Below are 22052 nucleotides of genomic sequence, written 5' to 3' on the forward strand. Positions count from 1 at the left end.
TGTTGAAAAACCCGTTTATTACGTCCACAGAACTCAAGAAAATGTACCCTGAGCTGCTAGGAAACGTTGCTACCTGCACCAGTCGCGAACGCTTGCAGCGTCACCTCAACCTCCCATCACGACACGCAGCAGTGAAGCCACTTGTAACAGCCAGCATGAAGCACCGTAGACTTCAATTTGCATGAAGATACCAAGACTGGACCCCAGAGAAATGGATACAGACCTGTTTCTCCGATGAATCGACCTTCAAGAGTGTATGTGTTTGTGTTAAGCACTGCCGCCGAAGCCCAAACTCCAATCGCTACCATTCTAGATATACCTTAAAAGTCGTCAAGCACCCTCCTTCAGTGATGTTATTATTATTATTATTTTGCTTTGTCTCTGTCTCCCGTGTTTGCGAGGTAGCGCAAGGAAACAGACGAAAGGAATGGCCCAACCCACCCCCATACACATGTATCTACATACACGTCCACACACACAAATATACACACCTACATACCTCACCGTACACATATGTATACACACACAGACATATACCTATATACACATGTACATAATTCATACTGTCTGCCTTTATTTATTCCCATTGCCACCTCGCCACACATGGAATAACATCCCCCTCCCCCCCTCATGTGTGTGAGGTAGCGCTAGGAAAAGACAACAAAGGCCCCTTTCGTTCACACTCAGTCTCTAGCTGTCATGTAATAATGCCTGAAACCACAGCTCCCTTTCCACATCCAGGCCCCGCAGAACTTTCCATGGTTTACCCCAGACGCTTCACATGCCCTAATTCAATCCATTGACAGCACATCGGCCCCTGTATACCACATCGATCCAATTCACTCTATTCCTTGCCCGCCTTTCACCCTCCTGCATGTTCAGGCCCCGATCACTCAAAATCTTTTTCACTCCATCTTTCCACCTCCAATTTGGTCTCCCACTTCTCCTTGTTCCCTCCACCTCCGACACATATATCCTCTTGGTCAATCTTTCCTTACTCATTCTCTCCATGTGCCCAAACCATTTCAAAACACCCTCTTCTGCTCTCTCAACCACGCTCTTTTTATTTCCACACATCTCTCTTACCCTTACATTACTTACTCGATCAAACCACCTCACACCACATATTGTCCTCAAACATCTCATTTCCAGCACATCCACCCTCCTGTGCACAACTCTATCCATAGCCCACGCCTTGCAACCATACAACATTGTTGGAACCACTATTCCTTCAAACATACCCATTTTTGCTTTCAGTGATGGTTTGGGGAATTTTCAGTGGCGCCAACAGAGCTGGGGACTTATTTTTTCTCCCTAAAAATGAAACAATGCGTGCTGCAAATTATTTGGATGTGCTGAAGGATCACATGCATCATTTCTGTGACCTTCATTGGCCCGAAGGCATGTTTATGCATGACGGGGCCCCTTGTCATGGCCCAGACCTTGTCAAAAAGTGGCTGAAGGACAAACATCAAAGTGCTTGAGTGGCTGGGAAATTCCCTAGATCTCAACCCGATTGAGAATGCCTGGGCACACATCAAGCATGAGTTATCCCTTATCCAGATGATGTCCGTCCCACGCCTAAAAGAGGCGATCACCAAGGTGTGGAAAAATATTGACAAAGAATACTTCAGATCCTTGGCCAGGAGCATGCCAGACCGTCTTGAAGAAGTTAGGAAGCTCAGAGGAGACATCACGAAATATTAGGATGAATAAAAATACCCTGATTGATCATTTTTTTTCTTTATTTCCCATATTTGGTGTTCGTTTTCTTTGTAGGTGTCATTTCCTTCCACCGACACTGTACCTCCTTCCAAAACATCTTTTTATTGTCCCTGAAGTTTAATGGTACTCTCTCACCTCAACTCTCATTTGCCCACTTTTTCCCCTCTTGCACCTTTCTCTTGACATCCTGCCACTTTCTGTTACATATCTCCCAGTCATTTGCACTACTTCCCTGCAAGTATCATCCAAATGCCTCTCTCTTCCCTTTCACTTACAACCTTACTTCTTCATTCCACCACTCACTACCCTTTCTAATCTGCCCACCTCCCACCTTTCTCATGCCACATGCATCTTTTGTGCAAGCCATCACTGCTTCCCTAAATACATCCTATTCCTCACCCACTCATCTCATGTCATTTGCTCTCACATTTTGCCATTCTTCATTCAATCTCTTCTGTTACTTCCTCACACAAGTATCTTTTCCAAGCTCATTTACTTTCAGCACTCTCCTCTCCCTAACATTCCCTCTTCTTTTCTGGAAACCCCTACAAATCTTCACCTTTGCCTCCACGAGATAGTGATCAGACATCCCTCCAGCTGCCCCTCTCAGCACATTAACATCCAAAAGTCTCTCTTTTACATGCCTGTTAATTAAAAAGTAATCCGATAACACCCTTTGACCATCTCTTCTGCTCACATATTTATGTATATATATCTCTTTTTAAATCAGGTATTTCCAATCACTGGTTCTTTTTCAGCACACAAATCCACAAGCTCTCCACCATTTCCATTTACAACACTAAACACCCCATATTCACCAGTTATACCCTCAACTGCCACAGTACTCACCTTCGCATTTAAATCACCCATCACTATAACCCAGTCTCTTGCACACCCTCACTCAGCAAATCCCAAAACACTTGCCTCTCATGATCTTTCTTTTCATGACCAGGTGCGTAGGCACCAATAATCACCCATATCACTCCATCCACTTTCAGTTTTATCCACAACAATCTAGAATTTACTTTCTTACAGTCTGTCACATACTCCCACAACACCTGCTTCAGAGTTGTGGGAGTATGTGATAGATATGTATGTGCGAGATGTAATAAGAAAGAAAGATGGGTTTGTATGTGGCATTTCTGGATCTGGAGAAAGCATATAATTGAGTTGATAGAGATACCTCGGTGAAGGTATAAAGAACAAGTTTTGTGGAAGAAAGCTGAGGATGTAAAGAATGTACAGTGTGGAAGGAAAGCTGCTAGAACTAGTGGGTCTTTGTTGAGGGTGTAAGGCGTGTGTACAAGTAGGAAGAGAAGAGAGTGAATGGTTCCAAGTGAAGGTTGCTCTGTGGCGGGAGTGTATAATGTCACTATGGTTGTTTAATTAGTGTATTGATGGGATGGTGAGAGAGGTAAATGCAAGAGTCTTGGGGAGAGGGGCAAGAATGAAGTCCGTAAGGGATGAGAGGGCCTAAGTTGCGAGTCTATTGGTGTTTGCTGATGACACAGCACTGATGGTAGATTCACGTGAGAAACTGCAGAAGTTGGTTACTGGAAGAATGCGAGTAAGGAGGAAGTTGAGAGTAAGTGTGAATAAAAACAAGGTTTAGCAGGATTGAGGGACAGATTAGTTGGGGTGTGAGTTTGAATAGAAAAAAATTGGAGGAAGTGAAGTGTTTTAGATACCTGGGTGGGGTGGACATGGCAGCCAATGGAACCCTGGAAGCAGATCTGAGTTATAGGATGGGTGAGGAGGCAAAGGTTCTGGGAGTGCTGAAGAATGTTTGGAGAGAGAGATCATGATATGGGAAGGCTAAAAATGGGTATGTTACATTTGAATGTACAGTAGTCCCCACAGTATGTGAATGCAAGATAGGATATAGATCTCTTGACTTCAGTGCTAGGGTATGCAGAGGAGAGTGGATGTGTTGGAAAAGAAATGTTAAAGGACAGTATTTGGCGTGAGATGGTTTGATCATATAATTAATGGAAGCATAAGAGAGGTGACGAAATTCCATCCTGTGTGCTAAAGGCATGTGGCTGTATGATAGATAAACCATTTGAATAACTGTTCAAGATTTCATTAGAGGCATAGTGCCATGGGAATGGAAGGGGGCAGTTGTCATACCTACGTAAATTATGAGAAAGGAGACCAGGAACATTTATTGAACTACAGACCAGCCTCACTAATGAGGGGTGTGTAAGGTTCTGGTAAAGATTAGAAAGCATGTGGATGTCTTTTTTATGGAAGAGAAATTTCCTAAGTGAGATACAGCATAGTTTTAGGGAAGGAGTGAAAATTTCAGCAAAGAGGATTGCATCATCTCATATGGGGACCTAAACAGATCCCAAAGTTGGTCTGAAACATGGTTGGTGAAATTCAGTCTGAGCAAATGTAAGATAATTAAGATGGAACAAAGTAAAAGATGGTCCCAATATGATTAAAACATGGCAGAAACTAGGCTTCAGGATTCTGTGTGAGAAGAACTTGGGAGCTGACACTGTCACTTACCTATCACCAGAGTCCCATATTGGGAGAAAAGTTAAGGAGACTTAAATGTCTGCTGGCAAATGTCAGAATAGTTTTCAAGTATATGGATAAGGAAATACTTAGCAAGCTATTCATAACATACGTAAAGCCAAAACTAGAATATGCTCATAGAGAAGGTCCAGAGGAGGGCAACAATGATGGTACCAGAATTAAGAAAGTAAAGCTACAGGGAACTTCTGTAGGCTTTGAATTACTCACCATGGAAAAGAGAAGAATGAGTAATAATCATAATCTAAAATTTTTGAAAGATTGACAAAATGGACAGGTCTTTGAGTGATATAGGGTTAGAGCAACTAGAGGACAAACATGAATGTAAGTAAAACTTGTAAATAAGGATGTAAAGAAATACTTTTTATAGCATAAGAGTGGTAGATGAATGGAGCAGATTGACTGGGGACTTGGTTGATGCAGACAGCACACAAATTTAAGAGGTTGTGTGATAGTAGAAAGTGTTCATGAGATGGGGCCCGACAAGTGTAAAAATGTCCAGACAGCACACACAAATTTAAGAGGTTGTATGATAGAAAGTGTTCAATAGATGGGTCCCCACAAGTATAAAGTCCCTCCCTGTACAGTACAGATAGGTAATTACATGCATATTTACAGTGGTTATATTAACATTCCTCAATTTCACCATATGGTACTGTTGTAAGTTATGTTTACTTTTTCTTATTTCAGTTTAACACGCTTGATGAGACTCTGATTAGATGTCCACATTGTAGGAAAATGTAAGTATAAAGTTCTTTAAAGTTGTAAATGAGTAAACAGTAGAACCTGAAAGATAATGTTTTTCCAGCATATACCCAAGCATTAACTTTTTTGTACATTCCATGTCTTCAGTAGCATGGGCTATTGATGAGAATATACAGAAGAGCATGCTTGTTTTGGGAATGAAATGTTTAAGAGCAACATGTGATGTGACTAGGTTTGATTAAGTAAGTAATAATGGGATGTGAGAGTGTTATGATAAAAAGAGGAGCATGGTTAAGAGCTGAAGGGGTGTTCTGAAGGTCTTTGGACATATGGAGAGAATAAGAGAGGAGAGGTTGACAAAGAGGAAACATGCATCAGAAGTGGAGGGGAAAAGGAGATGGAGGGGCCAAACTGGAGTTAGGTAGTACTTGGTGGGTGAGCAACAACTAGGGAGGTATTTTACCATTACTACCCACTTGGGTATTGAGAGGGTTTGTGATGGCTGCATAGTGAGCCAGCACTTCAGTTACTGTGAAGTTGCTCTCCTTTGATCCAGATAGCTGTCTTTTCTTTCTAACTCACCCACACGTGGACTACTAGTTTACTTTCCACAAACATATAATCTCTTCTTGTCACAAATAACACTTGACAACACTTAGATAATACTTGTTCTTAGCAACTCTAGATTTGCCTGCGGTGAGCACTTTGCACTTGCCCTGCCTTTTGGCAAAATAGTAGAAACAATAGATAGAAATCGTAGGTAGGAACATTAGACAGGAGCTGTAGGTAGAAGTAGTAGGTAGGAGCATTAGCTGGGAGTATTAGGTAGAAATATAGGTCGTAACATCAGGCAGGAGTATTAGGGAGACACATCAGATAGAGGTTGAGGTTGGAATTTAGGTAGGAGCCTCTGAAAACAGTGCACTAGAGTTGCCATCTGCCGGTGGCCTGTTGAGGGTAAGGCAGTAAAGGCAAAGAAACAGCACTGGACTTCAACAGTTATGGAGACTTTTGGAGATGCCACTGCCTTGTAAGAGTTCCCAAAGAATCAGAGATTTGTATTTAGATAGTGGTGCGATCCCATCTTCCTTCAACTGCAATGAGGCTTGACCCCTCAACAAATAAGTACATGTTCACGTCCAGGAATAATTCTTTTGGTTGATACACCAGGCCATGTAGACGCCATTAATTCTACTGAAAAGCCAAGGGTAACATCTCAAACAACAAACTCAAATTTAGACTTATCACATCTCAGTAGATAACTGCCTCAGGATCACTGAACATACATTTTAAACAGTTAAAAACCAATATATTGAAAATAATAACATATATGCATAGTACCATTGTACATAGGTAAAGGGGATAAAGGTGAGTGTTCAGATTACAGAGGTATGAGTTTGTTGAGTATTCCTGGGAAATCATATGGGAGGGTATTGATTGAGAGAGTAAAGGCATGTACGGAGCATCAGATTGGGGAAGAGCAGTGTGGTTTCAGAAGTGGTAGAGGATGTGTGGATCAAGTGTTTGCTTTGAAGAACATATGTGAGAAATACTTAAAAAACGGATTTGCATGTAGCATTTATAGATCTGGAGAAGGCATATGATAGATGATAGAGATGCTTTGTGGAAGGTATTAAAAGTATATGATGTGGGAGGTAAGTTGCTAGAAGCAGTGAAAAGTTTTTGTCAGGGATGTAGGGCATGTGTACGAATAGCAAGAGAGGAGAGTGATTGGTTCCCAGTGAATGTCGGTTTGCGGCAAGGTTGTGTGATGTCTCCATGTGGTTTGATTTGTTTATGGATGGGGTTATTAGGTTCAGTAGGGTTGGAGGACAAGTAGATTGGTAGGTAAGTTTGAATGGAGAAAACTGGAGGAAGTGAAGTGTTTTAGAAATCTGGGAGTGGATTTGGCAGCGGATGGAACTGTGGAAGTGAGTCACGGGGAAGGGGTGAAGGTTCGAAGGTTATGGGTGTGTTGAAGAAGGTGTAGAAGGTGAGAACGTAATCTCAGAGAGCAAAAATGGGTATGTTTGAAGGAATAGTGGTTCCAACAATGTTATATGGTTGTGAGGCATGGGCTATAGGAAGGGTTTTGCGAAGAGGGTGGATGTGTTGGAAATGAGCTGTTTGAGGACAATATGTGGTGTGAGGTGGTTTGATCTAGTAAATAATGAAAGGGTGAGAGAGATGTGTGGTAATAAAAAGAGTGTGGTTGAGAGAGCAGAAGAGGATGTATTGAAATGGTTTGGTCACATGGAGAGAATGAGTGAGGAAATATTGACAAAGAGGATATATGTGTCACAGGTGGAGGGAAAGAGAACAGGTAGACCAAATTGGAGATGGAAAGATGGAGTAAAAAATATTTTGAGCGATCGGGGCCTGAACATACAGGAGGGTGAATGGCATGCAAGGAATAGAGTGCATTAGAACGATGTGGTATCCTGGGGTCAACGTGCTAGCACGTCAGTGGATTGAACCAGGGCATGTGAAGCATCTAGGGTAAACCATGGAAAGTTTTGTGGGGCCTGGATGTGGAAAGGGCGCTGTGGTTTCAATGCATTACACTTGACAGTTAGAGACTGAGTGTGAATGAAAGTGGCCTTTGTTGTCTTTTCCTAGTGCTGCCTCATGTGTGTGCGGCGGAAGGGGGGTGCCATTTCATGTGTGGCGGGGTGTTGGCAGAAATGGATAAAGGCAGCATGTATGAATATGTGCATGTGTATATATGTATGTCTGTATTTATATGTATGTATACATTGAAATGTATAGGTATGTATATGTGTATGTGTGGGCGTTCATGTATATACATGTGTATATGGGTGGGTTGGGCCATTCTTTCGTCTGTTTCCTTGCGCTACCTCGCTAACGTGGGAGACAGCGACTAGGTATAATAAATGTATTGATAAATAACATATACAAATTATAATAAAGAAATACAAAATAGACACTATGGCATACTCACCATTGAAGCATTTATTCTGATTTGACCTGAAATTTATATATCTGGGAGTGGATTTAGCAGCAGATGGAACCATGGAAACAGGAGTGAGTCACAGGGTGGGGGAAGGGGCGAATGTTTTAGGAGCGTTGAAGAATGTGTGGAAGGTGAAAATGTTATCTCGGAGAGCAAAAATAGGTATATTTGAAAGAATGGTGGTTTCAACATTGTTATATGGTTGCGAGGAGTGGGCTATAGATAGGGTGGTGCGGAGGGTGGTGGATGTGTTGGAAATGAGATGTTTGAAGACAACATATGGTGTGAGGTGGTTTGATCAAGTAAGTAATGAAAGGGTAAGAGAGATGTGTGGTAATACAAATAATGTGGTTGAGAGAGCAGAAGAGGGTGCATTGAAATGGTTTGGTCACATGGAGAGAATCAGTGAGGAAAGATTGACAAAGAGGATATATGTGTCAGAGGTGGAGGGAATGAGGAGAGGTGGTAGACCAAATTTTGGGGCCTGGATGTGGAAAGAGAACTGTGGTTTCAGTGCATTACTCATGACAGCTAGAGACTGAGTGTGAACAAATGTGGCCTTTGATGTCTTTTCCCGATGCTACCTCAGGAGCACACGGGGAGAGGGGTCACCATTTCCTGTATGGTGGGGTGGCAACGGAAATGGATGAAGACAGTAAGTATGAATATGTACATGTGTATATATGTATATATCAGTGTATGTATATATATATATGTATACTTTGAAATGTATAGGTGTGTATATGCGCATATGTGGGCATGTATGTATATACATGTGTATGAGGGTAGGTTGGGCCATTCTTTCGTCTATTTTCTTGCGCTGCCTCGCTAATGCAGGAGACAGCAACAAATTTGGGGATAGGGGAGAAAGAATACTTCCCACGCATTCCTCACGTGTCGTAGAAGGCGACTAAAGGGGACAGGAGCAGGGGCTAGAAACCCTCCCCTCCTTGTATTTTAACTTTCTAAAAGGGGAAACAGAAGAAGGAGTCACATGGGGAGTACTCATCCTCCTTGAAGGCTCAGATTGGGATGTCTAAATGTGTTTGGATGTAACCAAGATGAGAAAAAAGAAGAGATAGGTAGTATGTTTGAGGAAAGGAACCTGGATGTTTTGGCTCTGAGTGAAACGAAGCTCAAAGGTAAGGGGTTGGAGTGCTTTGGGAATGTCTTGGGAGTAAAGTCAGGGGTTAGTGAGAAGACAAGAGCAAGGGAAGGAGTAGCACTACTCCTGAAACAGGAGTGGTGGGAGTATGTGATAGATTGTAAGAAAGTAAACTCTAGATTGATATGGGTAAAACTGAAAGTTGATAGAGAGAGATGGGTGATTATTGGTGCATATGCACCTGGGCATGAGAAGAAAGATCATGAGAGGCAAGTGTTTTGGGAGCAGCTGAATGAGTGTGTTAGTAGTTTTGATGCACGAGACCGGGTTATAGTGATGGGTGATTTGAATGCAAAGGTGAGGAATGTGGCAGTTGAGGGAATAATTGGTATACATGGGGTGTTCAGTGTTGTAAATGGAAATGGTGAAGAGCTTGTAGATTTATGTGCTGAAAAAGGACTGGTGATTGGGAATACCTGGTTTGAAAAGCGAGATATACATAAGTATACTTATGTAAGTAGGAGAGATGGCCAGAGAGCGTTATTGGATTACGTGTTAATTAATAGGCGCGCAAAAGAGAGACTTTTGGATGTTAATGTGCTGAGAGGTGCAACTGGAGGGATGTCTGATCATTATCTTGTGGAGGCGAATGTTAAGATTTGTAGAGGTTTTCAGAAAAGAAGAGAGAATGTTGGGGTGAAGAGAGTGGTGAGAGTAACTGAGCTTGGGAAGGAGACTTTGAGGAAGTACCAGGAGAGACTGAGTACAGAATGGAAAAAGGTGAGAACAAAGGAGGTAAGGGGATTGGGGGAGGAATGGGTTGTATTAAGGGAAGCAGTGATGGCTTGCGCAAAAGATGCTTGTGGCATGAGAAACATGGGAGGTGGGCAGATTAGAAAGGGTAGTGAGTGGTGGGATGAAGAAGTAAGGTAATTAGTGAAAGAGAAGAGATAGGCATTTAGACGATTTTTGCAAGGAAATAATGCAAATGACTGGGAGATGTATGAAAGAAAGAGGCAGGAGGTCAAGAGAAAGGTGCAAGAGGTGAAAAAGAGGGCAAATGAGAGTTGGGGTGAGAGAGTATCATAAAATTTCAGGGAGAATAAAAAGATGTTTTGGAAGGAGGTAAATAAAGTGCATAAGACAAGGGAACAGATGGGAACTTTAGTGAAGGGGGCTAATGGGGAGGTGATAACAAGTAGTGGTGAAGTGAGGAGATAGAGTAAATATTTTGAAGGTTTGTTGAATGTGTTTGATGATAGAGTGGCAGATATAAGGTGTTTTAGTCGAGGTGGTGTGCAAAGTGAGAGGGTTAGGGAAAATGATTTGGTAAACAGAGAAGAGATAGTAAAAGCTTTGCGGAAGATGAAAGCTGGCAAGGCAGCGGGTTTGGATGGTATTGCAGTGGACTTTATTAAAAAAGTGGGTGACTGTATTGTTGACTGATTGGTAAGGTTATTTAATGTATGTATGACTCATGGTGAGGTGCCTGAGGATTGGCGGAATGCTTGCATAGTGCCATTGTACAAAGGCAAAGGGGATAAGAGTGAGTGCTCAAATTACAGAGATATAAGTTTGTTGAGTATCCCTGGGAAAGTATATGGGAGGGTATTGATTGAGAGGGTGAAGGGATGTACAGAGCATCAGATTGGGGAAGAGCAGTGTGGTTTCAGAAGTGGTAGAGGATGTGTGGATCAGGTGTTTGCTTTGAAGGATGTATGTAAGAAATACTTAGAAAAGCAAATGGATTTGTATGTAGCATTTATGGATCTGGAGAAGGCATATGATAGAGTTAATAGAGATGCTCTGTGGAAGGTATTAAGAATATATTGTGTGGGAGGCAAGTTGTTAGAAGCAGTGAAAAGTTTTTCTCGAGGATGTAAGGCATGTGTACATGTAGGAAGAGAGGAAAGTGATTGGATCTCAGTGAATGTAGGTTTGTGGCAGGGGTGTGTGATGTCTCCATGGTTGTTTGATTTGTTTATGGATGGGGTTGTTAGGGAGGTGAATGCAAGAATTTTGGAAAGAGGGGCAAGTATGCAGTCTGTTGTGGATGAGAGAGCTTGGGAAGTGAGTCAGTTGTTGTTGGCTGATGATACAGCACTGGTGGCTGATTCATGTGAGAAACTGCAGAAGCTGGTGACTGAGTTTGGTAATGTGTGTGAAAGAAGAAAGTAGAGAATAAATGAATAAGAGCAAGGTTATTAGGTACAGTAGGGTTAAGGGTCAAGTCAATTGGGAGGTAAGTTTGAATGGAGAAAAACTGGATGAAGTTAAGTGTTTTAGATATGTGGGAGTGGATTTGGCTGCGGATGGAACCATGGAAGCAGAAGTGAATCATAGGGTGGGGGAGGGGGCAAAAATTCTGGGAGCGTTGAAGAATGTGTGGAAGTCAAGAACATTATCTCGGAAAGCAAAAATGGGTATGTTGGAAGGAATAGTGGTTCCAACAATATTATATGGTAACAAGGCATGGGCTATGGATAGAGTTGTGCGGAGGAGGGTGGATGTGCTGGAAATGAGATGTTTGAGGACAATATGTGGTGTGAGGTGGTTTGATCGAGTAAGTAATAATAGGGTAAGAGAGATGTGGTAATGAAAAGAGTGTGGTTGAGAGAGCAGAAGAGGGTGTTTTGAAATGGTTTGGTCACATGGAGAGAATGAATAAGGAAAGAATGACCAAGAGGATATATGTGTCAGAGGTGGAGGGAACGAGGAGTGGCGGGGTGCTGACAGGAATGAATAAGGGCAGACAGTATGAGTTATGTACATGTGTAAATATGTATATGTCTGTGAGTGTATATATAAGTATATGTTTAGATGTATAGCTATCTATATGTGCATGTGTGTATGTGTATGTATATACATGTGCATGTGGGTAGGTTGGGCCATTCTTTCGTATGTTTCCTTGTGCTAACGTGGGAAACAGTGACAAAGTATGATAAATAAAAACATAGTATAAATGAATATGAATAGATATGAAGGCATATGGAGAGCATCAGATTGGGGAAGAGCAGTGTGGTTTCAGACGTGGTAGAGGGTGTGTGGATCAGGTGTTTGCTTTGAAGAATGTATGTGATAAATACTTAGAAAAGCAAATGTAGCATCTATGGATCTAGAGAAGGCATATGAGAGAGTTGATAGAGATGCTCTGTGGAAGGTATTAAGAATATATGGTGTGGGTGCATTATACATGACATGTGCGACAGCGACAAAGGAAAATAAAATAAATATAAAATTTATATATATCTTTTAAACTATTCGCCATTTCCCGCATTAGCGAGGTAGCATTAAGAACAGAGGACTGGGCCATTGTGGAATATCCTCACCTGGCCCCCCCTCTGTTCCTCCTTTTGGAAAATTAGAAATAAAACGAGAGGGGAGGATTTCCAGCCCCCCCGCTCCCTCCCCTTTTTGTCGCCTTCTACGACACGCAGGTAATACGTGGGAAGTATTCTTAATCCCCTATCCCCAGGGATATATATATATATATATATATATATATATATATATATATATATATATATATATATATATATATATATATATTGCTCAAATTACAGAGGTATAAGTTTGTTGAGTATTCCTGGTAAATTATATGGGAGGGTATTGATCGAGAGGGTGAAGGCATGTACAGAGCATCAGATTGGGGAAGAGCAGTGCGGTTTCAGAAGTGGTAGAGGATGTGTGGATCAGGTGTTTGCTTTGAAGAATGTATGTGAGAAATACTTAGAAAAGCAAATGGATTTGTATGTAGCATTTATGGATCTGGAGAAGGCATATGATAGAGTTGATAGAGATGCTCTGTGGAAGGTATTAAGAATATATGGTGTGGGAGGCAAGTTGTTAGAAGCAGTGAAAAGTTTTTATCGAGGATGTAAGGCATGTGTACGTGTAGGAAGAGAGGAAAGTGATTGGTTCTCAGTGAATGTAGGTTTGCGGCAGGGGTGTGTGATGTCTCCATGGTTGTTTAATTTGTTTATGGATGGGGTTGTAAGGGAGGTGAATGCAAGAGTCCTGGAAAGAGGGGCAAGTATGAAGTCTGTTGGGGATGAGAGAGTTTGGGAAGTGAGTCAGTTGTTGTTCGCTGATGATACAGCGCTGGTGGCTGATTCATGTGAGAAACTGCAGAAGCTGGTGACTGAGTTTGGTAAAGTGTGTGGAAGAAGAAAGTTGAGAGTAAATGTGAATAAGAGCAAGGTTATTAGGTACAGTAGGGGTGAGGGTCAAGTCAATTGGGAGGTGAGTTTGAATGGAGAAAAACTGGAGGAAGTGAAGTGTTTTAGATATCTGGGAGTGGATCTGTCAGCGGATGGAACCATGGAAGTGGAAGTGGATCATAGGGTGGGGGAGGGGGCGAAAATTTTGGGAGCCTTGAAAAATGTGTGGAAGTCGAGAACATTATCTCGGAAAGCGAAAATGGGTATGTTTGAGGGAATAGTGGTTCCAACAATGTTGTATGGTTGCGAGGCGTGGGCTATGGATAGAGATGTGCGCAGGAGGATGGATGTGCTGGAAATGAGATGTTTGAGGACAATGTGTGGTGTGAGGTGGTTTGATCGAGTAAGTAACGTAAGGGTAAGAGAGATGTGTGGAAATAAAAAGAGCGTGGTTGAGAGAGCAGAAGAGGGTGTTTTGAAATGGTTTGGGCACATGGAGAGAATGAGTGAGGAGAGATTGACCAAGAGGATATATGTGTCGGAGGTGGAGGGAACGAGGAGAAGAGGGAGACCAAATTGGAGGTGGAAAGATGGAGTGAAAAAGATTTTGTGTGATCGGGGCCTGAACATGCAGGAGGGTGAAAGGAGGGCAAGGAATAGAGTGAATTGGAGTCATGTGGTATACAGGGGTTGACGTGCTGTCAGTGGATTGAATCAAGGCATGTGAAGCGTCTGGGGTAAACCATGGAAAGCTGTGTAGGTATGTATATTTGCGTGTGTGGACGTGTGTATGTACATGTGTATGGGGGGGGGGTTGGGCCATTTCTTTCGTCTGTTTCCTTGCGCTACCTCGCAAACGCGGGAGACAGCGACAAAGTATAAAAAAAAAAAAAAAAAAAAAAAATATATATATATATATATATATATATATATATTTTTTTTTTTTCATACTATTCGCCATTTCCCGCCTTAGCGAGGTAGCGTTAAGAACAGAGGACTGGGCCTTTGAGGGAATATCCTCATATGGCCCCCTTCTCTGTTCCTTCTTTTGGAAAATTAAAAAAAAAATGAGAGGGGAGGATTTCCAGCCCCCCGCTCCCTTCCCTTTTAGTCGCCTTCTACGACATGCACATAATTCATACTGTCTGCCTTCATTCATTCCCATCGCCACCCTGCCACACATGAAATAACCACCCCATCCCCCCAAATGTGCACGAGGTAGTGCTAAAAAAACAACAAAGGCCACTTTCGTTCACATTCAGTCTCTAGCTGTCATGTAATAATGCACCGAAACCACAGCTCCCTTTCCACATCCAGGCCCCACACAACTTTCCATGGTTTACCCCAGATGCTTCACATGCCCTGGTTGAATCCATTGACAGCACGTCGACCCCGGTGTACCACATCGTTCCAATTCACTCTATTCCTTGCACGCCTTTCACCCTCCTGCATGTTCAGGCCCCAATCATTCAAAATCTTTTTCACTCCATCTTTCCACCTCCAATTTGGTCTCCCACTTCTCCTCGTTCCCTCCACCTTTGACACATATATCACTCTATCTATCTGCCACTCTATCATCAAACACATTCAACAAACTTTCGAAACACTCACTCCATCTCCTTCTCACATCACCACTACTTGTTATCACCTCCCCATTCACCTCCTTCACTGAAGTTCCCATTTGTTTCCATGTCTTATGCACTTTATTTACCTCCTTCCAAAACATCTTTTTATCCTCCCTAAAATTTAATGATACTCTCACACCCGAACTCTCATTTGCCCTCTTCTTCACCTCTTGTAAATTTCTCTTGACCTCCTGCCTCTTTCTTTTATACATCTCCCACTTATTTGCATTATTTCCTTGCAAAAATATTCCAAATGCCTTTCACTTCTCTTTTACAAATAATCTTACTTCTTCATCCCACCACTCACTACCCTTTCTAATCTGCCCACCTCCCACGCTTCTCATGCCACAAGCATCTTTTGAGCAAGCCATCACTGCTTCCCTGAATACATCCCATTCCTCCCCCTCTCCCCTTACATCCTTTGTTCTCACCTTTTTCCATTCTGTACTCAATCTCTCCTGGTACTTCCTCACACAAGTCTCCTTCCCAAGCTCACTTACTCTCACCACTCTCTTCACCCCAACATTCTCTCTTCTTTTCTGAAAACCTCTACAAATCTTCACCTTAGCCTCCACCAGATAATGATCAGACATCCCTCCAGTTGCACCTCTCAGCACATTAACATCCAAAAGTCTCTTTTTTGCATGCCTATCAATTAACATGTGATCCAATAATGCTCTCTGGCCATCTCTCCTACTTATATACATATACTTATGTATATCTCTCTTTTTAAACCAGGTATTCCCAATCACCAGTCCTTTTTCAGCACATAAATCTACAAGCTCTTCACCATGTCCATTTACAACACTGAACACCCCATGTACACCAGTTATTCCCTCAACTGCCACTTTACTAACCTTTGCATTCAAATCACCCATCACTATAACCTGATCTCGTGCATCAGAACTACTAACACACTCACTCAGCTGCTCCCAAAACACTTGCCTCTCATGATCTTTCTTCTCATGCCCAGGTGCATATGCACCAATAATCACCCATCTCTCTCCATCTGCTTTCAGTTTTACCCATTTCAATCTAGAGTTTACTTTCTTACACTCTCTCACATACTCCCACCACTTCTGTTTCAGGAGTAGTGCTACTCCTTCCCTTGCTCTTGTCCTCTCACTAACCCCTGACTTTACTCCCAAGACATTGCCAAACCACTCTTCCCCTTTACCCTTGAGCTTCATTTCACTCAGAGCCAAAACGTCCAGGTTCCTTTCCTCAAACATACTACCTATCTCTCCTTTTTTCTCATTATGGTTACATCCACACACATTTAGACATCCCAATCTGAGCCTTCGAGGAGGATGAGCACTCCCCGCGTGACTCCTTATTCAGTTTCCCCTTTTAGAAAGTTAGAATACAAGGAGGGAAGTATTCATGATAAATCATTAACTGAAACATGCATTTACTTTTTCATTGTTTCATGCTCACTTATCTTCAGTATTTACAATTAGAACTCATGGATTCCAGCAGAAAAGTAAGTCCATATCAGTTTCACATTGTGAAGCTGTTCAGTTACCTTGATCCCTGAGTAAGGAAACCTTGATTAAGTCAGAAAAATATCACCCCACATGACTATAGAAAAATGGCTCCTTTCAAACAGTGTCGATGTTATGGTATGGTAACTTTGTGAAATATTGTGCAGGTATCAGAGTGAGAGATTTTCCTATTCCCTAAAACATAGAAGTTTAGTAATGCAGTTTTCCAATAAGTATAAACATATCTCTAAAAGTATGATATATTTTTCAGAGGACCAGAACCTGTCTTCCAAACTCAGAAGAATGAATCTACAATTTCTCCAGTTGCTACCACACTTACATCACCATCAAAACACCCATTAACATCATCTGATGGAAAAAACATCACTGCAGATCTATCACAAAGCACCCAGGATCCATTACACATTCCCCATATCCATTTGGAACTTAGAAACATTCCAATGAAACAAGTAGTTAGAGAAGGGTGTGGCATGCCTACTTTGGATCTTCATTATATGACAAGTGATAAAGCTCTTTGTGCAAATGAAGAACTTATTTTCGAGCAATCAGATCAGCACCATGAGATCATGATTATAACTGTTAGTGATGTACAAAATATGGATGAAGTACCAAAACTCCAGTTTGTGAATGCAGATAGCATAAGAGTTTTAGAGTATGAGGTTCAACAAGAGGTGGATGAAGAAGGATCCGTTACAAGAACACTCTCCAGGTAAGTGAGGCTAAATACAACATAATTTCTTTATGAAGTTTTTAGACATTATGGAGAAGAAAAAAATTCACAGTGGAGAAAGTAAGCATTAGTTAGACACATTAGGTGATAGTAGGTGATGGGAACATAATGTAGGAGCCTCTGAAAACACTATGCTAGAGTTGCCCTTTGCTAGTGGCCTAGTAAGGAGTGAGGCACTAAAGGCTAAGAAGCAAAACTGGAGTTCATCAGTTGTGACGGCTCCTTTGCTGTGGCCACCCACTCAAGGGAGTTCCAGGAATGAACAGGCATCAGAGATATAGATAGTTAGATAAAGTGATAAATAGCCCTAAATAGGCAAATGTTTTAGGGACAGCATATTCTTCCTGATCATAACCAGTGCAGCAAAACATGGACATGAAATGAGGAGGTCAGGCATCCAGGTTATGGAAATGAGCTGTTTGAGGATGGAGTGAAGAAAGAAAGCAATGAAGGTGTGTACGAGAGATTTAGTATGGCTAGGAATGCAAAGCGATGGATTGCGGAGTGATAGAGTGAGTGAAACATAATGGTTTGAGGTGATTTGGGCATATGAAAAGAATGCAAGATGTGGAATTCACAAGGAGAGTGTATGATAGTGTGATTAAAGGGGTAAGTGTGAAAGGAAGATTACTGTGACTTGGGGAATAGATTGGAAGAGTACTGTAGGGAGAGAAATGCTGTAAGAATGTGTGGAATAGTGTATACAAGGGAGGCGTGTGAGGACATGGATAAGTGGTGACTCTTTGCAGAAGCCACCCCCTTGATGGGAGTTCTCATGGTCAGAATTGGTGTTTCTTTGATTTTATAAGGAGGTGAATAACATTCATAAGACAAAAGAATCAATGTGAACATCAGTGAAGGGGGCAAGGGGTGAAGTAATAACAAGTAGTGATGAAGTGACAAGTAGATGGAGTGAGTATATTTGAAGGTTTGTTGAGTGTGTTTGATGATAGAGTGGCAGATATAGGGTGTTTTTGTTGGGGTGGTATTTGAAGTGAGAGGGTCAGGGAGAAATGTTTCATGAAGAGAGAAGAGGTGGTGAAAGCTTTAAGGAAGATGAAATCTAGCAAGGCAGTAGGGTTGGATGATATTGCAATAGAATTTTTAAAAAAGGGGGTGACTGTGTTGTTGATTGTTTGGTAAGGATATTCTGTGTATGTATGGATCATGATGAAGAGTCTGAGGATTGGTGGAATGCATGCATAGTGCCTTTTTATAAGGGCAGAGGGGATAGAGGTGAGTGTTCAGACTACAAAGGCATAAGTTTGTTGAGTATTCCCAGGAAAATATATGGGTAGGTATTGATTGAGAGGGTGAAGGCATGTATATAGCATTAGATTGGAGAATAGCAGTGTGGTTTCAGAAGTGGTAGAGGATGTGTGGATCAGATGATTGCTTTGAAAAATGTATGAGAAACACTTAGAAAAACGGATGGATTTATATGCAGCGTTTATGGATCTGGAGAAGGCATATGATAGGGATGATAGAGATGCTTTGTGGAAGGTCTCAAGAGTATATGATGTGGGCAGTAAGTTGCTAGAAGCAGTGAAAAGTTTTTGTTTTTTTTTTTAGGATTGTAGGTCATGTGTACGAATGCAAGAGAGGAGAGTGATTGGTTCCCAGTGATGTCGGTGTTTGCGGCAGGTTGTGTGATGTCTCCATGTGGTTTGATTTGTTTATGGATGGGGTTATTAGGTTCAGTAGGGTTGGAGGACAAGTAGATTGGTAGGTAAGTTTGAATGGAGAAAAACTGGAGGAAGTGAAGTGTTTTAGAAATCTGGGAGTGGATTTGGCAGCGGATGGAACTGTGGAAGTGAGTCACGGGGAAGGGGTGAAGGTTCGAAGGTTATGGGTGTGTTGAAGAAGGTGTAGGAAGGTTGTGAGACCGTAATCTCAGAGAGCAAAAATGGGTATGTTTGAGGGAATAGTGGTTCAACAATGTTATATGGTTGTGAGGCATGGGCTATAGGAAGGGTTTTGCGAAGAGGGTGGATGTGTTGGAAATGAGCTGTTTGAGGACAATATGTGGTGTGAGGTGCCCCCCCCCCCCACCCCCCCCCCCCCCCCCCCCCCCCCACATTTGATCTAGTCAATAATGAAAGGGTTGAGAGAGATGAGTGGTAATAAAAAGAGTGTGGTTGAGAGAGCAGAAGAGGATGTATTGAAATGGTTTGGTCACATGGAGAGAATGAGTGAGGAAATATGGACAAGGGAATATGTGTCACAGGTGGAGGAAAGAGAACAGGTAGACCAAATTGGAGATGGAAAGATGAGTAAAAAATATTTTGAGCGATCGGGCCTGAACATACAGGAGGGTGAATGGCATGCAAGGAATAGAGTGCATTAGAACGATGTGTATCCTGGGGTCAACGTGCTAGCACGTCAGTGGATTGAACCAGGGCAGTGAAGCATCTAGGGTAAAACCATGGAAAGTTTTGTGGGGCCTGGATGTGGAAAGGGCGCTGTGGTTTCAATGCATTACACATACAGTTAGAGACTGAGTGTGAATGAAAGTGGCCTTTGTTGTCTTTTCCTAGTGCTGCCTCATGTGACGTGCGGCGGAAGGGGGGTGCCATTTCATGTGTGGCGGGGTGTGGCAGAAATGGATAAGGCAGCATGTATGAATATGTGCATGTGTATATATGTATGTCTGTATTTATATGTATGTATACATTGAAATGTATAGGTATGTATATGTGTATGTGTGGGCGTTCATGTATATACATGTGTATATGGGTGGGTTGGGCCATTCTTTCGTCTGTTTCCTTGCGCTACCTCGCTAACGTGGGAGACAGCGACTAGGTATAATAAATGTATTGATAAATAACATATACAAATTATAATAAAGAAATACAAAATAGACACTATGGCATACTCACCATTGAAGCATTTATTCTGATTTGACCTGAAATTTATATATCTGGGAGTGGATCTGTCAGCGGATGGAACCATGGAAACAGATGAGTCACAGGGTGGGGGAAGGGGCGAATGTTTTAGGAGCGTTGAAGAATGTTGTGGAAGGTGAAAATGTTATCTCGGAGAGCAAAAATAGGTATATTTGAAAGAATGGTGGTTTCAACATTGTTATATGGTTGCGAGGAGTGGGCTTAGATAGGGTGGTGCGGAGGGTGGTGGATGTGTTGGAAATGAGATGTTTGAAGACAACATATGGTGTGAGGTGGTTTGATCAAGTAAGTAATGAAAGGGTAAGAGAGATGTGTGGTAATACAAATAATGTGGTTGAGAGAGCAGAAGAGGGTGCATTGAAATGGTTTGGTCACATGGAGAGAATCAGTGAGGAAAGATTGACAAAGAGGATATATGTGTCAGAGGTGGAGGGAATGAGGAGAGGTGGTTAGACAAAATTTTGGGGCCTGGATGTGGAAAGAGAAACTGTGGTTTCAGTGCATTACTCATGACAGCTAGAGACTGAGTGTGAACAAATGTGGCCTTTGATGTCTTTTTCCCGATGCTACCTCAGGAGCACACGGGGAGAGGGGCACCCATTTCCTGTATGTGGGTAGCACGGAATGGATGAAGACAGTAATTATGAATTTGTACATGTGTATATATGTATATATCAGTGTATGTATATATATATATGTATACTTTGAAATGTATAGGTGTGTATATGCGCATATGTGGCATGTATGTATATACATGTGTATGAGGGTAGGTTGGGCCATTCTTTCGTCTATTTTCTTGCGCTGCCTCGCTAATGCAGGAGACAGCAACAAATTTGGGGATAGGGGAGAAAGAATACTTCCCACGCATTCCTCACGTGTCGTAGAAGGCGACTAAAGGGGACAGGAGCAGGGGCTAGAAAATCCCTCACCTCCTTGTATTTTAACTTTCTAAAAGGGGAACAGAAGAAGGAGTCACATGGGAGTACTCATCCTCCTTGAAGGCTCAGATTGGGATGTCTAAATGTGTTTGGATGTAACCAAGATGAGAAAAAAGAAGAAGATAGGTAGTATGTTTGAGGAAAGGAACTGGATGTTTTGGCTCTGAGTGAAACGAAGCTCAAAGGTAAGGGGTTGGAGTGCTTAGGGAATGTCTTGGGAGTAAAGTCAGGGGTTAGTGAGAGGACAAGAGCAAGGGAAGGAGTAGCACTACTCCTGAAACAGGAGTGGTGGGAGTATGTGATAGATTGTAAGAAAGTAAATCTAGATTGATATGGGTAAAACTGAAAGTTGATAGAGAGAGATGGGTGATTATTGGTGCATATGCACCTGGGCATGAGAAGAAAGATCATGAGAGGCAAGTGTTTTGGGAGCAGCTGAATGAGGTGTGTAGTAGTTTTAGATGCTCGAGGACCGGGTTATGTGATGGTGATTTGAATGCAAAGGTGAGTAATGTGGCAGTTGAGGGAATAATTGGTATACATGGGGTGTTCAGTGTTGTAATGGAAATGGTTGAAGAGCTTGTAGATTTATGTGCTGAAAAAGGACTGGTGATTGGGAATACTGGTTTGAAAAGCGAGATATACATAAGTATACTTATGTAAGTAGGAGAGATGGCCAGAGAGCCGTTTTATTGGATTACTGGTTTGTTAATAATAGGCGAGCAAAAGAGGCTTTTGGATGTTAATGTGCTGAGAGGTGCAACTGGAGGGATGTCTGATCATTATCTTGTGGAGGCGAATGTTTAAGATTTGTAGAGGTTTTCCAGAATAAGAAGAGAGAATGTTGGGTGTGATGAGAGTGGGGAGAGTATGGCTTGGGAAGGAGACTTTGAGGAAGTACCAGGAGAGACTGAGTACAGAATGGAAAAAGGTGAGAACAAAGGAGGTAAGGGGATTGGGGGAGGAATGGGTTGTATTAAGGGAAGCAGTGATGGCTTGCGCAAAAAGATGCTTGTGGCATGAGAAACATGGAGGTGGGCAGATAGATGGTTGTGAGTGGTGGGATGAAGAAGAAAGGTAATGTGTGAAAGAGAAGAGATAGGCATTTAGACGATTTTTGCAGGAAATAATGCAATGA

The 22052-nt window shown here is 42.0% G+C and overlaps 1 protein-coding gene across 3 annotated transcripts in view; it reads left to right on the top strand.

Annotated features, from left to right (window-relative positions):
• The window catches only part of LOC139756509 (uncharacterized), a 183095-nt gene that overhangs the window by 66557 nt on the left and 94486 nt on the right, over positions 1-22052 (top strand). For all 3 annotated transcript variants that reach the window (XM_071675958.1, XM_071675960.1, XM_071675961.1), the window contains exons 3-4: positions 4957-5006; positions 16591-17049. In XM_071675958.1, the coding sequence (XP_071532059.1) occupies positions 4957-5006; positions 16591-17049 (509 nt within the window). The remainder of the gene's footprint in view (positions 1-4956; positions 5007-16590; positions 17050-22052) is intronic.

The sequence above is a fragment of the Panulirus ornatus genome, chromosome 22 (genome assembly GCF_036320965.1).
Source record: "Panulirus ornatus isolate Po-2019 chromosome 22, ASM3632096v1, whole genome shotgun sequence".
Taxonomy (NCBI): domain Eukaryota; kingdom Metazoa; phylum Arthropoda; class Malacostraca; order Decapoda; family Palinuridae; genus Panulirus; species Panulirus ornatus.